This window comes from Pezoporus flaviventris, unplaced genomic scaffold (genome assembly GCF_033815535.1).
Source record: "Pezoporus flaviventris isolate CSIRO_AGI_PZ_B2104156 unplaced genomic scaffold, CSIRO_AGI_Pfla_v1 ptg000002l, whole genome shotgun sequence".
NCBI classification, from domain to species: Eukaryota; Metazoa; Chordata; class Aves; order Psittaciformes; family Psittacidae; genus Pezoporus; species Pezoporus flaviventris.
In genome coordinates, this window is record NW_026892550.1 from 2,541,402 (window position 1) to 2,568,209 (window position 26,808).

General features: G+C 42.0%; 1 protein-coding gene across 1 annotated transcript in view; it reads left to right on the top strand.

Annotated features, from left to right (window-relative positions):
• Positions 1–26,808, top strand: part of EIF2AK3 (eukaryotic translation initiation factor 2 alpha kinase 3) — a 47,164-nt gene that overhangs the window by 17,404 nt on the left and 2,952 nt on the right. The window contains exons 3-15 of the mRNA XM_061466465.1: positions 6,520–6,714; positions 9,305–9,435; positions 11,460–11,694; positions 11,922–12,084; positions 13,296–13,433; positions 13,918–14,040; positions 14,625–14,845; positions 15,172–15,284; positions 16,278–16,400; positions 17,602–17,751; positions 18,957–19,725; positions 24,775–24,942; positions 25,459–25,560. Coding sequence (XP_061322449.1) covers positions 6,520–6,714; positions 9,305–9,435; positions 11,460–11,694; positions 11,922–12,084; positions 13,296–13,433; positions 13,918–14,040; positions 14,625–14,845; positions 15,172–15,284; positions 16,278–16,400; positions 17,602–17,751; positions 18,957–19,725; positions 24,775–24,942; positions 25,459–25,560 — 2,631 coding nt within the window. The remainder of the gene's footprint in view (positions 1–6,519; positions 6,715–9,304; positions 9,436–11,459; positions 11,695–11,921; positions 12,085–13,295; positions 13,434–13,917; positions 14,041–14,624; positions 14,846–15,171; positions 15,285–16,277; positions 16,401–17,601; positions 17,752–18,956; positions 19,726–24,774; positions 24,943–25,458; positions 25,561–26,808) is intronic.

A 26,808-nucleotide genomic window follows, 5' to 3' on the forward strand; every position in this document is an offset into this window, starting at 1 on the left:
AACAACCACCTGCCTGTTGGTATTTCCTGTTTCAGCTTGCTTGTTGCCCTTTAACATGTTTCAGGAGGTTATTTTACTGATATAAGTCATAGACTCCCCTTTGCAGTCTATTTTCTTCTTCCTTGGCTGGTTAAACAGCACTGGATGCTCTGAAGAACACTTTGCTTTTTTACAGTGCTTTAGACGGTGGAATATCTTAACAGCCTTTGTTTTCCAAAAGATTGTACTAGTGCCTGAGTCTTTGTTCTCTTCTTAAGGATATGGTGATGTTGTGGGCCTTGCAGAAAGTTTGGAGACAAGTATCTCCTTAGACATGAGTTGTCCCCTTCGTGTCCCCAGTGTTCTCCTGTAATTAGGGCTTACCTGTTAGTCATAACACACTGTCATCCTTGTAGTACCCTGTACTTCAGGATTTCTGCAGGTAGCTGAAGGGAAAATAGATAAATCAACATCCTGAAATCCAAGCTGAAAAGGAGAAATAACCTCTTAGATTGGAAGTCATAAACCAGTGCATCTGTGCAGATACCTCCCTATATGCATACAAAAAGCAGACAATAAATCAGTTCCAGACCATCCTGAACTAGGGACATCTCAAGACCCTGCCCACTGGGTATATATCTATGTATCTATCTAACCTGAAAAGTCTGTAAGCATTTATAGTAGGGTTACCTGTATCACTGTATGCCTATGCTTTTTGTTTTTAACTGTGGAACATACAATGATTGCTTTCTCTTTCCCAGATTTGTTTGTTCCCAGACTCTTATTTCTACCCTTTAGAATGAAGCTGCCATATGTGGCTTTTAATATGTTGCTTGGGTTTAAAAGACAGTTCTGACTGAAAAGAAGTAGCTTGCTTAAGAACATGTCTGATGTTGGCTTTGATCCTGTTCATTACAGTGATCCTATTGTGGAGATAATCATAGAAGAAGAACATTGGTACCCTTATGATTTATGATCTTACAGGTCAGTATAATTGGTAACTGGGGATGAAAGTCTCAGTTTACTGTTTGAAAACCACAGGCTGAAATGTTAGAAAAACATAAAGACATAACACTTCCTATTGTAAGGAAAATGTTTCACCTGTGCTTAGTTATTTCCTTGGAGTTATTGGAAAGTTCAGCCCACTGAGGATGCTAATATTGACTGGTCTGGCACCAGGCTTGTGTCAGATGTGTCTGCCTGCGAGCAGGCTTGATTTTTGATTCATATGATAAAGAGCGTTAGGCATGGGAAATGAATATCACACTTACTGTTAAACAGCTCAGGGAGGCTCTAATACTTCAGCTTGTTTTGATCTCTGTTTACACACTATTTCCTTTCTTTATTCCTTTTTTCCCCACCGCTTTAACCCAGCAGCTTTCTTCCTGCACCCATCAACCTGCTGTGGAACCTCATCATATACAGTGCCCTCCTTTCCAGTAAAGTCTAGACAGCAAATTCCCTGGTAGCATATGCCATTTCGGATCGTTATGCCTCTTTGCCTTTTTTTTTTTGTGAAGGCTTTTTAGTAACTGCATTACCTCACCCGTCGGCCTGGAGATTGAGCAGCCAGCGCTGCTGATAGGGCTGCGGCACCCCGCGCCGAGCCAATGGAGAACTTCAGCTTCAAACTCTTCACCAGCAAAAGAGCAGCGTCTCATTTAGGGCTCGAGAGTTAATGTGGGGTTGGGTTTGTGTGGTTGGTTGTTTTTTTTTTTTTTTTTCAAGTGTTACTTCTGAAAGACAAGCCACTTAACAATTATGTGCCATATTGCTGACCAGTGAAGCTGAACAAATAGCTATTTACATTGACAGATCAGAGGAATGTGTAAGTGCATCGTGGTAACCTACATTTTCTGTGCCAAGAGATTTGCAGCTGACTGCCTGGGTGACTCACTCCTTGGATTAGGAGATGAGGTAATGCTTTTGAGATACAGGGTGATGTCATTCCTTTACCTGAGCTGCATGCCGATGCTAGTTCTTAGTACTTTCAAGGAAAGTCCCTTTGCTGATTCTGGTGTACTAGAGAATGAGCTGCATAACTCAGACAGGGGTTGTTATTATTAATGCCTTTCTCAAACCTCTGGCAAAAACTGCTCTTTAAAACATGTGGCTACAAATGCTTTTTGTTATGTGGGCACCTGCAACTATGCACATTTGCATACCTACCCCATGCTTCAGATGAAGCTCTTAGTAAAAAAGACGTTTGTGGTAATCAGGTGCAGTCCCTTGTCAGCACCGTGTCACTTAATCCCATTCATAGATAGATTCATCTGAAAAGGTGATTTCCCACCCCATTGTTCTGTTTCTGTTGTGAAATACCACCTTTGTGATGGTTAGTAACCCAAAAATCTAGCTTGCACTTACAGTCAGTTTAACCCCATCTGCTTGTACTCTGGCATTGCTTTTCAGTGCAATAACTCATTCTGCTGCCCGTGTTCTCTTTCCTAATGTGTTCACTGACACCACTTGTGTCTTTTCTCAGCTTTTCTTTCCCAATGTCGTGTAGGACATGCTGCTCCCGTGGGCACCCTGAAGCCTGGGAGCACGGGCAGGTGATCAGCAGAGCTGACTGAAACAGCCTTGTCTGTCCTATGCAGCTTGTGGGGACCAAGGGTTTAACAGATGAGCAGGCAGTGCCCAGTGTCTGGGAACATTGGAAGGCATACAAGTCATGACCTCATTTGATCCATATCTTGGGAGTACACAGTGGGTTTTGCTGAGTGAGCTTCATGTGTGTTGGGAATCTGGGGGTGTGATTCCCAGAAATGGTCAATATGTTGTCTGTTGTTTGCTAGTGGATAGTCTGCTACTCAGGCTGTTGGAGCAAGAGCTTTGGGACAAGGGAAATGCTTAAGGTGACGTGTGTCATGGTGTCTCCAGAGCTTGCAGTTACCCTCCGGGTCTTCCTTGCTCAGCAGTGATTCCTGGGCGGTTTGCATCTCCTGTCTTCACAAACTGATGGGGTCGTCTGCAGCCCTTGGAGCACACCACATTACAAATCCATTGCAGTTGTAGCTTCCAGCAAGTGTCTCTGAAAGTCTGAACTTGCAAGTGGCTGTCTGGCTGCCACTGGCACGTGTGTAGTTTGACCACACTATATGAATTTAGCTGACTGATGGCCAGTAGAATGTTTTCAAGATCTGACTTAAAGTCAGTTGGTGGCTGGGATTGCCAGGCTTGGGCTCTCTGTGCTGGATCACTGGTACAAGAACTGGTTTAGCTTTTGTATATTTGGAAAGCTGCTTCTGAAAATAACCTTTGCTGCTAATTCTTATTTCTATATGGAACGTCTCAACACCACCAGGTGTCTGGACCACATGCAGGAAGAAACTTTACAGAGGATTTAGAATCATAGAATAGTTACGGTTGGAAAGTACCTTAAGATTATCCAGTTCCATCCAGTTCCATCACTGCCATGGGCAGGGACACCTCACACTAGACCATGTCGCCCAAAGCTGTGTCCAGCCTGACCTTGAACACCACCAGGGATGGAGCCTTCACAATTTCCCTGGGCAACCCATTCCAGTGCCTCACCACCCTCAGAGTAAAGAACTTCTTCCTTACGTCTAATCTAAACTTCCCCTGTTTAAATTTGAACCCATCACCCCTTGTCCTGTCACTACAGTCCCTAATGAAGTGAAGAGTCCCTCCCCACCATCCTTGTAGCCCTCTTCAGGTTCTGGAAGGCTGCTATGGGGTCTCCAAGCAGCCTTCTCTTCTCCAGGCTGAACAGCCCCAACTTTCTCAGCCTGTCTTCATTCGGGAGGTGCTCCAGTCCCCTGATCATCCTCGTGGCCTCCTCTGGACTTGTTCCAACAGTTCCATGTCCTTTTTATGTTGAGGACACCAGAACTGTACGCTGTAATCCAAGTGAGGTCTCACGAGAGCAGAGTGGAGGGGCAGGATCACCTCCTTCGACCTATTAATGCAAAGTAACAGCTGCACAGGCTAAAAGTTGTCATCAAAATGATGCATTTCTGAAAGAATATATTACAAAGCCAATTTATGGTATTACTGCTATGTGTTGAATGTTTTACCAAGACGCTCCACCATGGTTACAGCTGCAACTTTGGCACTGGCATCTTTTGTTTTTCAAAAGGTGTTTTCCAAAATCCGCGTGCCTTTGTGTCTCAGGATCACAAGGCTGCTCTTGAGTAGGAATGTTTGTGTAAACCTCACTTGTTTGCTTTATTTTTCCACTGATCAGGTGATTTCTACAAATGACCCCTCCCCACACAAGTTCTTGCCTTTTTCGTTGGTTTATTTCTGTAAGTGGATGTACAGAGCTCTGTGTGTTTTTTCCCTCCCCAGTAGTAGACCATAATGCAGCATTTCTTGTGCATCGCAGATCTTGTGCAGTGGATGTTTGGCCATTTTTTGCCATAAGGTAAATACTTGGGGGGGGAAAGGGCATACCTCATTTTGGTTTGTGAAGAGCTTTGCAGCTGCTCTCAGGGGTTTATTTTGATCATCTCTTCAATCACACTTTGTGCTCCTGAGAGGAGATTTAATTGTCAGTCTTCATGAGGCTCCTCAAAGCCAGGACTGGATCCTTTAGGGATGTTCAGTACAGCCATACAGGTAACTCACCTAACTTTTCTCTCTGAATGAGGTGCAAGAAGAGATATTAGTCACAACATGCACCCATGTACAAGAGCTGTCTTTGCCTCCCTGTTTGGGTGAATCCCAACTTTGCTTAATGCTGTTTGCTCGTCTGTGACCCAGTTAGAGGAATAAAAAGTTTCATGTTAGAATTTTAATCATGCAGATGTGGTTTCAGATCCTCACAGTGGTTCAGAAATAATAACCAGAAACCTTCTGGATCTTTTGTAGGGCTTTGTAATACACATCTGTGCCTTGGAGTCTGAGCAGGAGTATTTTGTTTGAAGTGGCTAGTATGCATGTACCAAAAGTAGCCTTTAAGTCCCAATGTGTAAAGTCTCTGAATTTAATGTAATTACGTTGTAGGATACTGCCCAAATGAACAGGGGTTCTGCAAAAGCATTAAAATCTTCCATGTTAATCCATATCCTCAAAAGCTAAGATCATGTGGATTACAATTCCTCACTGTTGTTGAGGGGCACAGCCACTGTGGCTCCACAGTATTAGTTATGGTCTATCATGCTGATAATGAGTTTCTTAATAAGTCCCTTAGTACTCATTGACAATGACTCATGCTTCCGAACTAGGATCTCCTTGAAAATCTCAGCATAATGGATGAGATGCTGTATCCTGGGGAAGATGATTTTTGACTTGTGTGCTTAAGAAAAAGCCAGGCAGATTTTAAAAGAACAGTGTATTTAAACATAAGGAATTCTGGGGAAAAGATAGGTTGGACTGTCTGGAAAGTCAAAGGTGAAATATGAGCTCTGGTCTCAATGATAACTGCACTCTCTGCTTTACAGGAGGATATCCTAGAGTAGTCTTTAATGGTAAAAGAGTTCACAAACAGCCTCAGGTCTTCATTTAAAACTGAATTCAGTCTCCTAATCTAAGGAGAGTGACTGATTCTGTGCTTAGCAGTAAACTAGCCTGGGAAAAAGCAACAATGAAATAGAACATTACCTCCAATGCAACTGTCTTGAAACTATCATGAAGACTCTGCAAACCTTGCACTTTAACCAGTGACTGTCTCTTCAAGAATGCTTTTCTCCTGTAACATATTTTCAGCAGTTGGATGAATGCTAATCTGTCATCTGATAGAGTTTGAAAATGCTTTGTTTGAAGTGGAAGAAGTGTCACACACTGAGCTGTTTGGTTTTGGGTGTTTTTTTTTAACTAAGAAGAGTGAAATATGGATTTGATTTGAATGCCTGAAACTTTTCTGTCTTCAGTATAATTTTGAAATATGATACTCTGGGTTATGAAACCATAAAATAAAATCAGAGAATCATCACAAACTGGTTTGTGTTGGAAGGGACCTTAAAGCTGATCCAGTTACAAGCCCCTGCCATGGGCAGGGACATCTTCCACTAGAGCAGCTTGCTCCAAGCCCCTGTGTCCAACCTGCCCTTGAACACTGCCAGGGATGGGGCAGCCACAGCTTCTCTGGGCACCCTGTGCCAGCGCCTCAGCACCCTCACAGGGAAGAGCTTCTGCCTAAGAGCTCATCTCAGTCTCCCCTCTGGCAGGTTCAAGCCATTCCCCTTGGCCTGTCCCTACAGGCCCTTGTCCAAAGCCCCTCTCCAGGTTTCCTGTAGCCCCTTTAGGCACTGGAGCTGCTCTGAGGTTTCCCCTTAAGGAGTTTTCTCTTCTCCAGGCTGAACCAGCCCAGCTCTCTCAGTCTAGCTCTGTATGAGAGCTGCTTCTGTCCTCGCAGCATCTCCGTGGCCTCCTCTGGACTTGCTCGAGCAGATCCTTGTCTGTCTTGTGTTGGAGGCCCTGTGCTGAATCCACTGCTCCAGAAGGGGACTCAAAAGAGACTGGGATATAATGCACTGTACTGCCTTATACAGTGTTTCTGTTTCCATTTGTGATCTGTGTGTTTTGATAAAATTGTGGTTAAATGGTAGCTAACCATCCATTCAACTCTTTTAGGTATTTGGAAATAAGATGATAATCCCTTCCTTGGACGGGGACCTATTCCAGTGGGATCGGGACCGGGAGAGCATGGAAGCAGTTCCTTTCACAGTTGAATCTCTTCTTGAGTCATCCTACAAATTTGGCGAGGACGTTGTCTTAGTCGGGGGAAAGTCTTTGACAACCTATGGGCTGAGCTCATACTCAGGGAAGGTAAGAGCCTGAAAGTTGCCTTGGGGCTGTGTGTTCCAAGCATTGTCTTACAAACAGGTTGCTTTTGAGATTTAAACTGCAGTGCAGCTCCAGCATGGCACAAAAGAGCAGAATCTGAGCTTCTTGGGTAACAAATGCAGTGGGATGGAGTAAGTTTAACAGTGCAATTAGATGGTGTGTCTGAACCCCTCCCTGCAGTCTCCTCCTGCCTGCAAGTTCCTGCTGTGTCCCCTGTGCTGCCTTGAACACATCTCACTCTTCACTAAGCTGATTCAGCTTGCTAACCCAACAGAAAACTTCGGTTTTGATTGGATTAGTTTTCTGCTGGGTTAGCTGTAGCTCAGCCAGGGGTTGGGCAGCACCAGAGCCAGCACAAGGGAAGGGACAGGGGTTTTGTAAGCAGAGGTGAGTGAGGGGAAAAAAAGGATGACTCCTTTCTACCAAGCCACAAGAGGAGTTCAGCTTTGTCATATAGCTCTGCCTGAAGTAGACTTTGCTGTTCAGCATATCAAAGAAGGCTTTAGGTGACACGCTTTTTCACAACTGATTTCAGATTTCTCCAGAACTAAGGAAAACAAGAAAAACATTCATCATGTGCAAGAGTCTAAGACTTGTAGTTATTGTCAGCGAGTTTACTATCTCTTGGGAGAAGTTCTCTTTACGTTTTAAAGTCATACACAGAAGTTATAAACTACTTGCTGTCTGACTAGATCAGAAGGTACTTTTCTTCTGAAATCCATTGTTTAAAAGTTGTGTATTTTGAAGAAATGTAGAATCAAAAAAGGCTAGAAAACACACGGGAATGAATTTCATTACTCGGAGTCCTAGAACTGACATTTCCCTCCTCCTTAAGGTGAGATGTCATTAAAATGCTTGTAGATGATTTTGCAGTGAAAAGCCATACATTTGCTAAATCACAAAGGTGGGTGCAGTTTAAAACAAGTTAAAAAAGAAATTCAGTTTAAAAATGTTGAACTTCCAATATTTGCTTTCCACAAACTCGGGGGTGGGGGGGTTCATTTTGACCATACATTTTAATGTTGAACACTTCTCTGGCACGGTGTGGAGTGATCACTAGTGATAAAAGAGCATAGACCCATAACAAGAGTTCATGAAATCGTTTTGATTTGTTCACTGCTAGCAGAGGGCACTGTGTACCAATAGACTGGTCCTCCCCCAAGGCTCAGGAAATGGGAGTTTCAATTTCTCTTTTGATTCCTGGCTTATGTTCAAGGTAGCAAAGGTGCCTTTTACAGGAAATAGTGCCTGACTCTTCCTTGTTAAGTTTGGTCGGTCTGTTGTCTGTGAGTTGTTGATCATAGAATGGTTTGGGTTGGAAAGGACCTTAAGATCATCCAGTTCCAACCCCCTGCCATGGGCAGGGACACCTCACACTAGACCATGTCACCTTGAACACTGCCAGAGGTGGAGCATTTACCACTTCTCTGGGCAACCCATTCCAGCACCTCACCACCCTTACAGTAAAGAATTTCCTCCTTTTATATCCAATCTAAACTTCCCCTGTTAAAGTTTGAACCCATCACCCCTTGTCCTGTCACTACAGTCCCTAATGAAGAGTTCCTCCCTAGCATCCCTATAGGCCCCCTTCAGATACTGGAAGGCTGCTATGAGGTCTCCATGCAGCCTTCTCTTCTCCAGGCTGAACAGCCCCAACTTTCTCAGCCTGTCCTCATACAGGAGGTGCTCCAGTCCCCTGATCATCCTCGTGGCCTCCTCTGGTCTTGTTCCAACAGTTCCATGTCCTTGTTATGTTTAGGACACCAGAACTGCACACAGTACTCCAAGTGAGTTCTCACAAGAGCAGAGTAGAGGGGCAGGATCACCTCCTTCAACCTGCTGGTCACGCTCCTTTTGATGCAGCCCAGCATATGGTTGGCTTTCTAGGCTGTGGGTGCACACTGAAGCTGGCTCATGTTCAGTTTCTCTTTGGCATTATGACGTTGATTCAGACTTCCTGCAAATGTGTTCAGCTCCCTTTTCAAGACACAGTTGCCCATATAACCCAAATTGTGTTTGAGATTGGGATTGTTTAAAAGTCTGTGTGACTGTGAGTGTTAAGTGAGTTCTTCTTTCCCCTTTAATAGCTGACAAAGCAAAGGGTGGGGGGGGAAGGTTCTGCACTGTTTTATAAAAATCAGTAGTACTTTATTTGAAGCTAATAGAGTTATGCTGAGACAACCATGGCACAAAAGCAGAATTGCACTGTAGGTCTTTCAGACATGTTCTTTTGATGCCCATAGAAACAGTGGGAAAGAGAGATCTAACATTTCTTGCTATTAGAAGTTGAAATATGTGCAAAGTATAGTCCATAGGTACTCAAAATAGCCCAAACTTTAGACTTACTGTAATCTTTTGAAAAGCCTAGTTTTGAAAAGCCCTTATCTCTTAAACCAGGCTTTTCAACATCCCTTAAGTCAAGCATGAACATCACAGGGTTCTAAATTGCCCATGAGCCAAAAACGTGTTGTAAGGATTGTTAGCTTTGAGTATTGGCTGTTCATTATGTTGGTTTGTCTTGAAGTTCTTCAGATCTTGGAAGCAAGTGTGAGTCTCTCTCCCTGTCTCTTAGGTGAAGTACATCTGCTCAGCTATGGGCTGTCGCCGGTGGGATGATGATGAAACAGAGCAGGAAGAGACCCTTCTATTACACCGAACCCAGAAAACAGTCCGTGCTGTTGGACCACGCAGCGGCAATGAAAAGTAAGTGTGAGAGTTGTCCAGAGACAATCCAATAGTTCTTAATACATAATGTTTTAAGGACTTGACCTTCTTTTTGCTCTCCTTAGACTAGGAATTGCACAAGGGAGTTTAGGTTGTTAACCGAAGGAATGCATGAGATGGTTGGCTACTACCTGGCCCCTTTGCTCTCAGTGCTTTTGTAAATTGCCTTAAACTTCAGTTTTCTATCTGATTAAATAGAAAAGGTGGGTGTACATGTATTCCTCTAAATCAAAATTTGCTTTCCTTGTCTTTGCACCCCTTAAAACAGTTTGTCACTGCTCTACTGCACAGGGCAGATGTCACTAAGATTTGTTCTAACTCTATGTACAAAAGGAGCCGGTTTAAAAGTCTTCTTATGACCTACTGATTCAGTTGTAAATTCTTCACCTACTCATGGTAACTCTCACTTTTCTACACTTGATGCCTTTAGCTTTCGTTTTAAGTTGATATTTTAACATGTATTCAGTCTTCTTACTTTTTTTAGCCCCATTCTTAAATCCACTTTGTTCATTCCACAACGTAGGTGGTCTGTTCTTTACAAGCTGTGGAGACTGTGATTCAGTCTGTGACTTCCCCAGTGCTGTCACTTGGAAGTCTGAATACATCAAGATTTCTATAAAAACACAGACATGTATCCTACTTAAAAAAAACAGCAAAACCCACTTCATCAAATACAGGTTTAAAAGTCTGGTTGTCATACAGAGATACAATAACAGCCCAACAATTTAGTGGAAAAATAGCCATTCCCTGTTCCCCTGCTCCCTCTTCTGTTTGCAGCAGGATTTGACAGGTTGTGCATCTGTAATGTATCAGAGAACCTAATCGGAGCTCAAATAGATTAGCAGATTGGATGTGTGTAAAGAGAAATTCTGGGTCCTGCGGCTCTTGGAGACTTAAATCGGCAGGGAAAGGCACGTCATGAAAATGTGCTTTTCCTTGGTGCATCTCTTTCAAAACCATAGTATCACATCTTGTGCACCAAGAACAGGGATGCTTTCCTGGTGACCCAATATGGCTGCTATGGGATTTACAGCGGGTTTAATCCGAAGAAAGAACAACTTCTAAAAAATCAACTGAATCTAAAATAAATTCTTTAAGGAGACAGTTTGGGCTCCTGGTGCCTGCCAGACTGGTCCTAAGAAACTTTGAGTACCTATGCGTACTGTTCAAGAAGTATTTTCCTCCTGCTAGCCGTTCAAGACACAGACTTGCCATTCTTTCCCACCTGGATCCTCTCTACAATGCTGGGTTGTATCATGGGGGAAAAAGAGAAAATAATTATCCTTCCTGAGAATAATGTTCAGTTTCTGTCCTAATTTGTTGGTTTAGAAAAATTACAGTGCTTTTGGCTACACAAGACAACTGTTCCTTATACCGTTGTCCTTTTTTGGTGTCAACCTATGGGGCACGAGCGGTCCTGATTTCATGAAGTGCCTGTCAAAGAGCTCCTGTGTTAGGCTGTGTGGGGGATTAAAACAACAGAAGCAGCATTGTCTTTCCTTCATTGTGAAAAACCTTACATTTCAAATTAAATATGCTTTAGTAATGAGGAGAAATATGTCCTGTGTAGAGTGCTGCTTCCTAAATCATAGAATGGTTTGGGTTGGAAAGAACCTTAAAATCATCCAGTTCCAACCGCCCTGCCATGGGCAGGGACACCTTCATGTTGCTACATGTTTTCCTGCTACACAGACCCAACTGTACTACTCAATGATTTAAACTGCCCTCTGTATATACGAAGCTTTTAATGCCACTGGACCTGCTTCACTTGCTCTTTTCTCAACTCCCCCTTTGTGTTGGGCAAGATTTCTTAGCTTGTTTGGTTTGTATTCCGGATTAGCACTCCCCCTCCTGGTACAATTGTGTTCGTCTGACAATCTGTGAGTTCACTGAAAATACGAGTAAAAGGCAGGTAATTCAGTTTGAGTCTTCTGAGTGGAGGATTTGGGGCTGCCTTGGAACATATAAGTTGTTTCTACAAAGTTTTTCTCTCTTTCTGTAAGGTGGAACTTCAGTGTTGGTCACTTTGAGCTGCGCTATGTCCCAGATATTGAAACCAGAGCTGGATACATTGAGAGCAATTTTAAATCGAATATGAACAAAGAAGAAACAAAAATCATTTCAGATGTGGATGAGCAGGAAGCTATGATGAAAGACACAGTGATAAAGGTCTCAGTAGCTGACTGGAAGGTGATGGCTTTTAACAAACGAGGAGGACATCTGGAATGGGAATACCAGGTAGGGAAAAAGATGGAGTATTAAATGTTATAAAAGCAGAAGTTGTGCAGCATCATAAATGTTGAACACACATCTGCTTGCACTTTTTTAAACTGAAAATCTGACTTTGAGCTGCTGTATCTGTTAGAAAAACTAAAAAAAGCAATTCAGCACGTTGGTTATCATTAGTTATATATAATATCTAGTTAATACAACATTAATGTTCCAGTTCCCTCTCTCTTCTTCAGTTTTGCACTCCAATTGCCTCTGCATGGCTGGTTAAGGATGGCAAAGTAATTCCAATCAGTCTGTTTGATGACACAAGTTACACTGCGAACAATGAAGTACTGGAAGATGAAGAAGATCTTGTGGAAGCTGCCAGAGGAGCCACAGAATCCAGCGTCTATTTGGGTGAGACACAGACTGCAGCATTTTCTGTAGTAAAAGGTTACTCTTTTCTCTGTTGAGGTTGTAGTAAAGCAGATCTTTCTGTACTGGTAGATTACAGTTAAGAGGAGCTGTAATGTGCAGTTTGATACTCTGTATAGTGAAGGCTCTTTAACTTAACCCACATTGCTTTATAAAGCCCCCAAATTTGACATATATATCCCAGAAAGGCACTTGACTTGATATAGAGACTTTGATAAAGTAAAGATGTGTTTTCATCTCTTCTTAGTCTGCTCTGGTCATCTTTGCTGTTGCCATTCAAAGGCAAGAGTTCTGTGTACCTGTTTTAGAAAGTGCAGTATACCTTTGGCTATGGCGGAATTAATGAGTGTTTAGCCTCAACTAAAACATTGATTTCTTTTTTCCCATTTTTTCCTCTTTTTAAAAATGAAAACATTTCAAAACCATAAATCTTTTCCATTTGGATTCCAAAATGTTCACTGCTTTGTACTTTCAGTACATTGGAGAGGATAGAAAGTCTTGCAGTTTTTAAATATAGGGTTATAGCTAACAGTCTAACTGCTTGGTAAGCAATAAGCAATATCTCTCTTCAGCCCACTAATTTGTCATTATGATTTTTCCCCTCTACACTGATTACAGTAACTTACCATGAAGAAATTTCAGTTAAGGTTTTGTGTGACTAAGTTTTCATCCAGCTGTCAGAATTCATTTGATATGGTTTGTGATAATTTGAAATAGAGTGGCCCCAGGTCCTCCTTCCTCTCTGGGACATAAACGTGCCTTGGTTTGCTAATACTTTGTTTGCCTTAGCCTTTTCCTATAATTCTTTACACCTTGTAGCCTTCCTTTTAGTGGTTACACAAAGAAGCCAGATAGAAACCTTGGTAATGGCTGCTGAGGGGTAATCTGTACCAGCATTAACAAGGGAAGTTTGAAAGAAGTCTTACCTATGCAAAGCCCTTAAAATTGCTGGTATTCTTCTGTAGCAGCAGCTCTCCAACAGTGAAAATCAGATGTTCTTATCTCTTGCTTTCTGAGAGCAGAGGCAGCATACTGCTTGAATTCACCCACCCTATTAAGAGTCAGTATCTCAGGTTCTCAGAATATAAAGAAATATGTTCAACCATGTATTTTAACTGGACAGTTTTATTCTAGGCATGAAGAGAACCTTAAGACTAATACGAGACTAATACGCTCTCTGGTTTATTACTCAGGTATGTACAGGGGCCAATTGTATCTCCAGTCATCTGTCAGAATTTCTGAGAAATTCCCCACCAACCCAAAGGCTCTGGAGTCCAGGAATGATAACGCAATTACTCCACTTCCCAAAATCAAATGGAAGCCTTTAATCCGTAAGTAACAATTGAGAGTTTCGTTTTCTGTCTAAACTCTGAAAAGACAGGACATCTTTCTGATTTCCAGTGTGTTTCAAACTAGTCCAGCGTTTCCAGCTGCAAACCAGTTCAGGAACTCTGTGCTTTATTAATTGTTTATCCTTTTCTAATCTAATGTTTAATGTCTTTTTGTCTTGTACTATGGATGTAACAGGATCTTTTTTAATAATGAAAAGTTGGGCCTTCTGAAAGAGGAAGATGTTTTTTGCAGTGATGTGAATATGATTGAATTACTTGTCCAAAAATAGTATTTTGGCAAGGGGGAGGGGTGATAAGTAACTGTTAACTTAAAATCCCCTTCTTAATGTTTCCGCGCATTAGCTTTGATTCTGACAATCTGGTCCAAGAGATGTTTTCTAAGATTATGCCACTGGAATTCTCATTAAAATAATATCAAATAATATAAGTATTCAGCTCAGAATACTGTCTTTTTTATGCTTAGATTCTCCTTCCAGGACTCCAGTGTTGGTGGGGTCTGATGAGTTCGACAAGTGTCTCAGCAATGACAAGTATTCTCATGAAGAATACAGTAATGGAGCACTTTCAGTTCTGCAGTATCCATATGGTAGGTGGAAGTTCCAAATGTTGAAGTGTTTCAAATAGCCTAATTTACCCATTTATTATCTGTGAAATTCAATAAATGGCCATTTGTTTGATCTCAATATGTGTATCTTTTTTATCATTTAATGAGCTAGGAAATTACTGCCTAAACTAGGACAGCGAAATGGTGTGTGTACAATTAGTGCCACACAAAGCACTTCAGAGTGCTGGAAATTGTTGTTGCAGAGGTACTGTGTGTACTGCCATTGCCACTGGTGGCTGGTCCAAATGGAAGAAGATTGTGAATTTGATAACAGTCTATAGAGACTCATCCTGGCAATATAAAGTTTTCCATATGGAAGATATTCTGGTTTAAAGCTATGAGTGGTCAGGCCTTCCAAAGTGGTAAACTTTTGATGTGAGACCGACTTGCCATGGAATCCACAACCTCGATTAACTGAATTTACTATGTGCCATTTAAAGTTATGGGGCACATAGACAAAAATACCCTCCATGTCTATTGAGAAAACCTGTTAATGAGAACACAAAAATGTTTTGTAGTTACCTACAAGTAAAAATCTATGCCCTCCTTGTGTCTTTTATCCACAGATAATGGTTATTACTTACCCTACTACAAGAGAGAGAGAAACAAACGTAGCACCCAGATCACTGTTGGGTTTTTTGAGGATACAAATTACAAGAACATTCGTAAAAAAGATCCTGTTCTGCTGCTTCACTGGTGGAAAGAAATTGTTGGCACCATTATCTTTTGCATTGTGGCCACAACTTTTATTGTGCGCAAACTTTTCCATCCCCATCCCTACGGCAGAGTAAGTATTTGTTTCTGAATCCTAAGTACAAAAGGTGTTACTGCAGCCTTTCCTTTCAGTTTTGAGTCTGCAGTGAGTAGCAGTAATAACTACTGAGATGACAGAATCAAAAGCCTAAATTTATTGTTTAATCTATCCATGAAGGCTGTCAGCTGCTATGTATAATTTGTTTAACTGCTTCAGCAAGCAGATTAGACTGCTTCAGCCATGCCTGATGTCTTCGGAGATATTTACACTGTGCCATCTTTAAGAGTACAAACTGGTGTCAAGTACTTAAGGAATTGAATGTGTTTGGTTTTCGTTCTTGTTTTGGCCATCCTTGCTAGCTGCGGAAGGAATCTGAAACACAGTGTCAGACTGATAGTAAATATGAGCCCACTTGTGGAGATGTTCAAGAGAGCAGCTGGAGTGATGTCAAGAACTCTGGATATGTGTCAAGGTGAGCTCAGTTCAACACAACGTGTACAGGGCTTGTATTCTATGTGGAGGGAAGAGTAGGTGTTCACTTGTTCTTTTGTACTCTAGTCCTCCACCTTCTCAGGATGATTGGCAACAGACATAAAGAACCCTGTCACCCATTATTGATGGGAGATTGCAGTTATGATTAGTCTAAGCAATCCCAGGGAGTCTACAGGATACCTGTGATCAGGAATGTTGCTCTCCTATTTCGTACTGATACGTAAAATGGAAGATTGATTCTTGAAGGTTATGACTAGTGTTTACTCCCTCTGTTTCTGTGTTTATGGATTAAAGTAGAAAAAGGCAATTTCAGGTGGAAACATGGTGCTCTGCAGAATAAGCAGACTATATTTGGAACACATCTTTGTTCCTGCTGCGAAGGAGTTGGTTAAGACAGAAGGGTGTATAGGGGAATGTTATGATACTCTGGTTAAAATGTGACCATCTCCTGAACATTTGCAACTTACTGCAAGTAAGAGTTGGAGTATAGAAAATGAGGAAGAATGAGAAACGTAATGAGATTTAAGAACAGTAATGTTGCAGAAGGGATGTTTAGAAGACTAGTTGCAGAAATAGGTATTTGGGGTGGGGTTAAAGGCACATCATGACTTAGAAAGTACTTAGCTGACAGCACTTTGTTTGGGTATAGAAACTCAGGCTACATACTCATGATCCATGATCCAGTATGTACCTAATACTCTGAAAAACTTCTTCAGTTTGTCATGTGCATGCGTAAAGGAACTTGCTGATTATGCCTTTATTCAGTGTCTGTCACTACCCAGCATCTTTCTTAAGTAGGTAACCATCTGGTTGCCTCAGTGGGTGAACAGGAAAAAAAGATAAGAAATGCTTCAAGTCGATTAACATGTTTTGCCTGTACAAAAATATTTCACTTAGTCATAAGTTATTTTTCTATCTGTACTAATGCATTTTTCTTGTCTATCCTCCCTTCCTCACACCTCCCTTCTCCCAGATATCTAACAGATTTTGAACCAATTCAGTGTCTGGGTCGTGGAGGCTTTGGAGTGGTTTTTGAAGCCAGAAATAAAGTGGATGACTGCAACTATGCTATCAAAAGAATCCGTTTACCTAACAGGTAATGAATGAGTTTGTTGAGATACAGAAGTAATGAATGAATGGTGGGATCCCATCCTACACTGAACCATCTGTTCCCGAACTGATGTCCCAGATATTTTGTTAGGATGAATGACATACTTTTTAAGGGGGGGGGCTGGCTTAGTTTTGGCACCAAGAATTTGGCATGTGCAATCACAGCAGAAGGGTGACCTGCCTGGCTAAAATACTTGCGTAGCAGGACACTTGTGAGGATGCTCCGGCTACATGGGAACTCCTTTGATTTCCTTGATGAATAGAGCCTTTGATAACAGGACCAGTTATTTGTAGCGCTGTTAATTTGCTTCTCTCCTTCCTCTCCTTACCTTTCCTGCTTCACCTTCTCTTTCTTTTCTCTCTCCCTCACCAGCTTTTCTGATTCCATTTGTCCGTTTGTTTCATTTTCCGGTCCCACAACCCCTACCTTTTCTTTCAGTCATAGGTGGTCAAGCCAAGCTGCAGAATTACCCTACACAGAGCTTGCAGCAGTTCCTTTTAGTGGGAGATGGGAGACACTGCTTCTGGATATCTCAAGTTAGAACAGCAACAGGCAGGCCAGTAGAGGGAGGGGGTAAAGCTATCACATCTAGAATGACTACTTTTTTGAATGCATTAAATAAGTGTGACTATTTAAGATTAAAGGTTTTGTTCAGAAATTTAAGGTAGCCTAAATTCTTCTTTTCCAAGCATATGCAAATCCATTAAATAAAACCATCTGACTTCATTTGATCCAGTTTCAGTCTTAAGAAGAGAGATTATTTACCTCAATAAATAGCAGGCTACTTGCTTTCCTGTGCATAGAATGGAGATAGTCTTTATGCAGTCTCCTTATGTTATGCCAAATACAAAAGAAATACTAAGGTATTGCTGTCTGTCTTCTTTTGTGTCAGTGTCTTCTACATCCCTGTAGACTATTGCTGTTTAGTGGTGTTTTTTCTATCCTGTAAACAGCTAAGAGCAAGATGAACCTTTTCTTCTCAGTTTTGCTGCCTGTAATTTGAAAAGGGATGACTAAATACTTAACCATTATGAGCGCACACTGCTCCTCCATGCCTCTAACCTAAAGGAGTTACTCTGGGGAATTTGAGACATAGCTTTGATTAAGTTCCTTTACAGAAGTTTATGTACTCTTCTGTTGCTTTATGTGACCACATCTCTATTTTTCTCCTCACCCCACATTGTAGGGAACTGGCTCGTGAAAAGGTGATGCGAGAAGTCAAGGCCTTGGCTAAGCTTGAGCACCCAGGTATCGTGCGGTACTTCAATGCGTGGCTGGAAGCTCCACCTGAGAGATGGCAAGAAAAGATGGATGAACAGTGGTTAAAAGATGAAAGGTAATTCATGGGGGTTTTTTAACAACTGAGTTTGAAGTTGTGCATCAACAGAATTGCAGAACTGGTAGATGATCCAGGAAGATGGAAAGACTGTGTAGGAAAGAGATAGTTATTAACTTGTGTCAACCTTTCAATTGAACAAGGTACAAATATTTCACTCTTGTGCATAGTGTCTCTTGATTTATCATAGAACCATAGAATAGTTTGGGTTGGAAAGGGCCTTAAGATCATCAAGTTCCAACCCCCTGCCATGGGCAAGGACGCTTCACACTAGACCGTGTCGTGCAAGGCTCTGTCCAGCCTGACCTTGAGCACTGCCAGGGATGGAGCGTTTACCACTTCTTTGGGCAACTTGTTCCTGTGCCTCACCACCCTCTTTGGATCTTTTGGTGTCCTCTGTTGTGTTAAGGTCCTTCTTTCAGCTTAGGAAGCATCTTGCTCCTAATTTAAATTCTGTCATTGAATCTTTGGGTGGTTGGAAGGTTGGAGCATTGCTACTGTGGCTCAGTTTTAAACTTCGGCATCTCTGTTCTCTTTGTTCCTTTGCACTGCTTTCTTCCTTTTTGTTGGCTTGGTTTAGATAGATCTGATTCAGTACTCCAGTGCTGCAATGAATTTATTTTAGCAGAAATAGGAGGGATAATCAGAGTGACTATTTCTAAAGCTTGGTAGGAGTAGGTTAAAAATGGAAAACTGGATAGAAGAGTTGGAGGATGTTAAAAGAAAGGAAAAAGTGGGTGTATTTTAGCTGTTAAAGAATGAGGCCTAATACAAATAATAGTGGTCTCATAATAACATCTTTACATGCCTAATGATTTTAGAATGCAGTGACCTTTATATTTCAGGCATCAAATTAACATTTTGCAGCTGTAATTCTGCCAAGGCACTTTAAATAGTCATTGCAATGCATGTTCTATAGGACTGATTTTTTTCCAGCTGAAGAAAAGCCTGATTGCACATTGGGAATCCAGGCAGCAGAGCTTGGCAGATCTTCCTTTATCAACACTCAATGAGAAAGCATTATTCTTCTAAGAAAAATGCATGCTAAATCCTGGTTATTAGAGATTCCCACCCTTGGGAGTCATTTACCATTAGGGTATGACACGGTTCTCAGAGGTAGCAGTTGTTAAAACCTGGGCTTCTGAACATGCATCTTTAGTGGAATGAAGTTCTGTAGTATTGACCTCTTGATTTTGTTCTTCCAGCACTGACTGGCCACTCAGTTCTCCCAGTCCAATGGATGTCCCATCATTTAAGATCAGAACAGAGCCATTTTCTACAAAGGAGCACGTTGAAGTTATAGCCACTTCATGGGAGAGGGTAGGTTCTGTGGGAATACCCTGTGGTCAATTTGATGCATCTGGAAGCCAGTTTTCTCCTCTGGAATTTTCTGAGACAGACAACAGGGACTTACACCGGTCAGAAGATCCACTCTTGAACCTTCAGGACAGTGTCCTTACTGGCTGTGATGTAGAAGACAGTACTATCAACAATAACGAGCTGTGTGACTCCTTGGAAACATGTTCCTCAGCTGTTCCTGTTGTACACCTGAAGGAGGGGACCTCCTCTTCTATCGTGTTTGAGGATTCTGGTTGTGGAAACGCTTCTAGTAAGGAAGATAAAGTCGGTGTTTCACACAGTGAGAGTCTTTCTGAGGAGAAGGCCAAAAGTACAGAGGAATCTGATAACAAGAAATCTGCTTCAGGAAGTCCCCTCTCTGTTTCTCCACCAAGGCCAACAAGTTTAAGCCTGGACCTTTCTAAAAATATTGCAGAAAAAGTCAAACCCACCTCTCCAAAGGTGTATCTTTACATCCAGATGCAGCTCTGCCGGAAAGAGAACCTTAAAGACTGGATGAGCAGAAGGTGCATGATAGAGGAGAGGGAAAGGACAGAGTGCCTGCAGATATTTCTGCAGATAGCTGAAGCGGTTGACTTTCTGCATAGCAAAGGATTAATGCACAGGGATCTCAAGGTTTGTATTCATAGGTTACTGTAGGAAATGGGTTGCGTTTTATTTTATTTATTGGCCTGATCATCACTGAATGTTTGAACTTCCCAAATTCTGCTTGTCACTGGTTATCTCACTGCCTGTGTCCTATAGGCAAACATTCTCAGGTTTACTACAATGAGATTATCTTTGGAGCCGTCATTGAATTATCTGTGCCTAGAGTATCATACTAAGGTCTCTAGTGCTTTAAAATTCCCCAAAGCACATGGATTGATTCAAATGGCATCACAGGGTAGCTGTCTCTCCACTGCGTTACAGACCTGAGCATCACCAATTCCAAGTTTGACTGCTCCTGATACAGCCATGCCAGGCTGCTCAGCTCAGTGTTGAGGTCTGCTTTAAATTGAGAGATCATGAGGCTGTGGATACAGGTAACATGATTTTGGGGTGTGGGAGTAACATGGCACTGAAGACAAATCCTGCTAAGGTAGTTGACTCTTAGCAGTGACCTCAGCTTGAGTGTTACAAAGGCTGAGTTAACATCTGTACCATAATGTGGAGGTGCAGCGCTCCAGGAAATAAGCATTAATCATTCCTTATTGCAATTAAAGTCTTTCTTACAGCAAGACTTCTTGTACCTGGCACACATCGGTTGCATTTGGTTTATGGCACTTTTAATTCAGGTTCTTTATGCACGATTGTTCATTGCTAAGCTCTGTGGCAAAGAAAACTATTTTGGATCCTGTTCGACCATTTCAAGTAGAGCAGATTCTTGGCAGCGTTGAGTGCAGTTGGATTCGATGATCTTTAAAGGTCTTTTTCAACCTAAATGATTCTATGATTCTAATTCTGGTATTTTCCATCTTCTTTCTATAGCAATACTGCCAAAGAGCAGCATGTTAGAGAAAGTAATAAAGTATTACTGCTGTAGGATCGAAATGTAAACTGTCTTAGGGTTGAATTCTGAGTCAATGCCAACTATCACAGTGTGGGTTTCTGAAGGATTCATAATCTTCTTAATGTCCGATAACATCCAGACAGTTAAGACTGGGAAAGCTGTTTTTTTTACCTCTGGCATTTAACATAACCGAAGTCAGGAGTAACGTTGTACCTTTCCTTTCATTTTGCTTCTGATCTTGTGTTAGTGCCTAATCTTGCTGAACTTCTAGCACTGGAAGCATCAGTATGTGTTACCAAATGCCACAATTCAATTGAAGAGCGCAGCTAAAGTTAGTCTTAGCTCTAAGAAATGGGTTGCTTTTCCCAAATGGGGGAGAGGTAGTTCCTGTTTCTCCTTCCTACTTTGAGGAGGAATTAGGACCTCCCTCTGTGGAGTTAATACTGAAGTTATTATAACTGCTGTTGATGCTTCTCAGATGTTAATCATTTGGTATTGGTAGAGATGAAAGATAATGCCATCTTAGATGTGAGATCACTGAAAGGATACTTCAAAGTTAAAACAACTCACTAACCCATCCAAGTATTTCCTTCTTCATCAGCATTAAGCAATTCCCTGGAAGCAATTATCTGTCAAATCTTCAGTGCTTAAGAAACTGACCAGAAAAGTAATTAAATCCTCATACTAATATGTTGCTGGGCATGTTCATAAATAACCTTTCTTAACAATACTGTCAGTTGTGACTCTGGAGTCTTCCCTCCGATCACTGTTCAGTAACACTTACGTAGATCTTCACTTAAAACAATCAGCACTTGTCTAGCTTTTTGTTGGAACAGCTTAAAAGTTCAATGCTGGCATCAATTTGAACAAGAGAGTTTATTTTGCTTACTTGGTATAACCAGCTCTGAAATGCTCTCCCTGAATGAACAACTTCCTGCTTCAGAAAGCTTGCCATACGTGTATAGGTCCCAAGTGTCCATTGTGTATTAATTTGGTCAAACCAACAGTATATTTAGGGATTTTCTATAGTTTTCAGAAGCCCCTTGGAACAGATCTCACCTAATTTTGTAATATGCTGAAGAGATTGGTCATCCATCCAATCCAGCACTAACAGGCAGACAACCTGCAAAGCTGTTTCATCTTTGCTAGAGGCAGAGCTGGCTGATAGCAGAGGTCTCATCTTGCTCCCATTGGCATGAACAAAGCCTGCTTGGTCTATGTGAAAATAAATCTATATGCATGCATATAAAAAGCTTTAAGAATATCTTTTAAATATTGAAATGAACAGTGCACATTGAGATGTATTAATTGGGCTCCTGCTCAGCAGAGGTACCATAAGAGCAAGGGGGCAGGAGTTTAGGCAAGTGAATAGGTCACAGTTCAGGTTCTTTTGAAGTACAGAAACAGAAGTCTTGTCTGTCAAGTGAATCAAGCATAAGCTCTTGGTCATGCTTGACAGCTCAAAAGAAACTATGAGGTTCAGAGAGCTGCAAGAACTGTCTTAGATGTATTTTGCAGTGTTAATTGAATTAAATAGTGGTGTTCCAAATGAATGAGTAACTTACTCCTGTCTGTGGAAAAATGGGAATTGTTATTCTGACTGAAGAATCAGGAGAGAGCTAACTTTATGCAGATAACTAAACTGGAGGGTAGTTGTATTCTCTTGATTTAAATCAGAATTGCATGCACATGCCTTAGACTTCCTTTTTCCTAATGTGATCTTATTTTTGCTGGCACTTTGCGAGAGCAGAGAACCTAAATCTCTCCTGTTTAAATTTGAAGAAGCTCTTCCCTGTGAGGGTGCTGAGGTGCTGGCACAGGGTGCCCAGAGAAGCTGTGGCTGCCCCATCCCTGGCAGTGTTCAAGGCCAGGTTGGATGGGGCTTGGAGCAAGCTGCTCTAGTGGAAGGTGTCCCTTCCCTTGGCAGGGTTTGGAACTGGGTGAGCTTTAAGGTCCCTTCCAACACAAACCATTCTGTGATGATTCTATAATCCACTCACCTTAAGTTGTAGAAACTATATGCCAGCCTATTCAGGGTCTGTTTTCAGGCCAGAAAAGCCTGAGAATTAAACTTTCCTGTTGAAGAGTTTCACTCTGTGAAGCAAGACAGATCTTGTTGACTCCTGATGTGTTTGTTGGAGGAGGCGGCGAATGGAGATCAAGGCAATGGGATACAAATCCCTAATGGAGACATTTGTGCCTTGAGCATTAACATTCTGATATAAAGATTTTTAACAACGTGGGTGTGCAGTCAGAGGGTGGGTGCTGTATAAATGCTTCAGAGAAAGCCCGGAGATGCCATGAATTCACAGGGTAGTAGCTTTTGCGCACTGAGCTGTGACTCTGAAGGGCATGATATTCGTTACAGGAAACTACAGCAGGAGATAAGACCTGGCTCAGAAGGCAGTTTGAGAGGCAGGATGTGGGCAGTGTGGAACTAACAAGTTTTATCTGATTATTTCTGTAGTGCTTATCTCAGAGCTGGCCGTTGCTTGAAAAGAAAACCCACCCAGAAGCCTTTTTTCTGCCTTTCTCTCTTGCACAGTGTGCGTTTGTCTTTAACTGAGGAAGTCAGGTGGACTTTGAAATAGGTCAGCTTTGTAGTCCTTTAATCTTGTGGAAAAATATTGCCCTCTATCTGTCTGCCTCCTCCTGTTCCAGGGTTTATGTCAACAAAGCATGGACCATGTTCACCAAGCCTCAAAGGTCCAGGAGCCCTGAGAGGAACGTGCTCAGCACCACCTGCCTCTTTACCACACCTCAGCCCTTCCCCTGTACATAGAATAATAGAATAGTTTGGGTTGGAAAGCACCTTAAAATCATCCAGTTCCAGCCCCCTGCCATGGGCAGGGACATCTCTCACTAAACCATGTTACCAAAGGCTCTGTGCAGCCTGGCCTTGACCACCGCCAGGGATGGAGCATTCACAACTTCCTTGGGCAGCCCATTCCAGTGCCTCACCACCCTCACAGTAAAGAACTTCTTCCTTATATCTAACCTGAACTTCCCCTGTTTAAGTTTAAACCCATCACCCCTTGTCCTATCACTACAGTCCCTAATGAAGAGTCCATCCCCAGCACCCCTATAGGCCCCCTTCAGATACTGGAAGGCTGCTATGAGGTCTCCATGCAGCCTTCTCTTCTTCAGGCTGAACAGCCCCAACTTTCTCAGCCTGTCTTCATACAGGAGGTGCTCCAGTCCCCTGATCATCCTCGTGGCCTCCTCTGGGCTTGTTCCAGCAGCTCCTTGTCCTTCTTGTGTTGCGGACACCAGAACTGCAATAATCCTGCTGCTTCTTCCTGCAGGATCAGTCTGTTCTCCCAGAACTTTGTGTGCCTGGCTTTATTTGTAACTGAGGTGGAGCAGTCATGTCTCAAAGCAATAGTCATTCATTTGGTGTGTGCTGTTTTATCAGCCAGGATGCAAATCTCTTGAAAAACCATCTCTGATATGCACCATTAGCAAGGGGGCATCTCAGTTCCAGGCTGTCTTATCAGTAGCTTAAGCCAAAGGTAGTGGTACCTGGCAAACAAGCTGGTACCACCAGCCACATCATCACTGTTAAGCCACATCGTCACTGTTGCTGCTGTTACAGATTGCACAGTTCTTGAGCTTCCATCAAAAATAAACTTGTAATGGTTATGCAAACAGATATTCCCACAGTTACACTGCATGGCACCAACTGACAAGCAGACCTTGTTCCCAGATTTCCACTGTATCTACAACTTAATGTTAAGATGACATGCTGTGTGCTGCCGAACAAGTTTAGCACTCAGAGACTACAATAAAAAAGACTTGGAGTTAGAACCCCAGCATCTGGTGTGAATTTGCCATGTGATGGAGAGTTGGATGACTTATCTGTGCTGTTCCCAACAGCTGTTGATTTCTGTGTATGTTACTCAGCAGACCCATGTAGTGCCAGTAAACCTCTATGGGATGACAAGAAATGAGCAGTCTGAGTTTTGGGAAGGGAGACTGTTTAATGCAGAAGTAATTCCTTTCTTGTGAATAGCTAAGATTATCAGTTGGTGCTGCTCACCTGATGTTTAATGAGTGGTTTTAGCCTTGACAGCATGATTTATCTGAATTAGAACAAAGTGCTGTATCTTCTGAAAAACTGAGACTTGTTTAATACTTACTTTTTCTTTTCTCCTTTTACCTGTTTGGTTTTGTAGCCTTCCAATATATTTTTCACAATGGATGACATAGTAAAGGTTGGGGATTTTGGACTGGTAACTGCTATGGACCAAGATGAGGAGGAAGAATCGGTACTCACCCCAATGCCAGCTTATGCCAGGCACACAGGACAAGTAGGGACCAAACTCTACATGAGCCCAGAACAGGTTTGTACTCTGTGCTCTAAAGTTGTATCTGGCAGTGCCTGGAAGTCACCTGAATTCCTGGGAGCTCAAAAGATCAGGAATTCCTTCCAGTAAATTGTTGCAATCAAGTTAATTAAATTCTTCATCATCAAAGTAGAGTTTTGAACTAAATTGAATTCCAAAATTAATATTTTAATGTATGCATTTATTATAGGGGAAAAAAGTGAGTAATGATTTGTACTTGGACGCTTTCAGTTACCTTGTTTTTCATGTACTAGATAACTGTGTAACACCGAATTTAATTGAGCAAGGACACACTATTGTGCAAGATAAGTGGGAACCTCTTGCTTTGCATTTGGGTCTGTAAAGAGGAGCTGGTGATCAGGACCTTCCTCACTCATGTGCCTGTCCTCTAGTTTTCAGCTCTGCATAGGGCTAATCACTTCCATATGTTAACTTGAAAGGTGTCGTTTGTGTTGTACATAATCACATACAGTGAGTGGCTTGACTGACCTAACCCTCATTTTGAATTTCCAGATCTGTGGGAACACCTATTCACACAAGGTGGATATCTTTTCTTTGGGACTGATTCTCTTTGAGCTGCTTTACCCTTTCAGCACACAGATGGAGAGGGTCAGGGTATGTATATTTGTTGAAAGCGGCTATTTGCTTAGTGAAACAGTTGCAAGAGGTTCTTTTCACTTTTGACAAGTCTTGCAATCAGGAGCACAACTTCTTTATCAGCCTTGTACAGACCCCTGAATCACTGAAAATAAATTGCAGTCTTCCTAATGTGTGCAGTTGAATTGAGGCCTTAATTTCTTTACAAAGCTCTTCTGTTGTCAAGCCAAGTAAGAGAAACTATTGAACTAGGATAGCCAAGAACTCAAGCAACAAATATAGCTTGTGACTTTAAGCCTGCGAGCTTGATTTACATTCAAGAATTGGAACCATGCTGTGCATTTTTATTTCTTCCTTCATTTGCATCTGCAGTGCTTTTCCACTCAGAGCATTTAGTGAAAAACTGCTGTTCCTTTTCTTATAGTGAGTCTTAGCTGTGAGTCTCGCCCAGCTTCAAGCACAATCTTCCCAGTAACTGGTTACCTTCATTGCGTGAAACGTGAATTTGGGAAGTTTGATGGTGCATTACAACTCTTGCTTGCTGTTAAAATGGATGCGAGATCCATCTTGCTCAGGAACAAGTTCACAGAGAACAGGGGCTGCAGCCTCTTGTATGTGATGACCAGTGGCCTATGCAAGAAAGAGAGAATCATTATAACTTGTATTTAGAATTTATATGTGCCTAGGAGGGGGGTAAATTCTCATGTGAAGATGGATTGCTTTCAGCAGAGATGTAACAAGCAACTTGAACCACACCATGAAAGCAGCCTGACCAAATACTTCACCTACACTGGCATTGCATTCTTTTGCTTAAAATGCTCTGGGGTTTTATGGTACAAAAGAGTCTAGTCTATTCAAGGAATGGCAGTGCTGAATTTGAGCCCCTTGCACTGAAACCAATTTCAATGTCCTTAAAATCAGTTTTACTGGAACCCATACCCCATAAAGAGCTATCCTCAATAGGCCAGGTTGACGGGGCTTGGAGCAGCCTGCTCTAGTGGAAGGTGTCCCTGCCCACGGCAGGGGTTGGAACTGGAAAAGCTTTAAGGTCCCTTCAACCCAAACCATTCTATGATGAAAACACGCTGAAGTGAGTAAGGTAGCCTGGTGCAACTAATGGTGTGGCAGAACATGGGAAAAATAGTGTCACTAGGTGGAGCTGATGTGCTGGTTATGAAAGAAACACAGAAGGAGACCAGCTGCCTTGCAAAGGACACAGAAATACAACGTGATCTGCGTTCAAAACTGCTCATCAATCAACTCGTT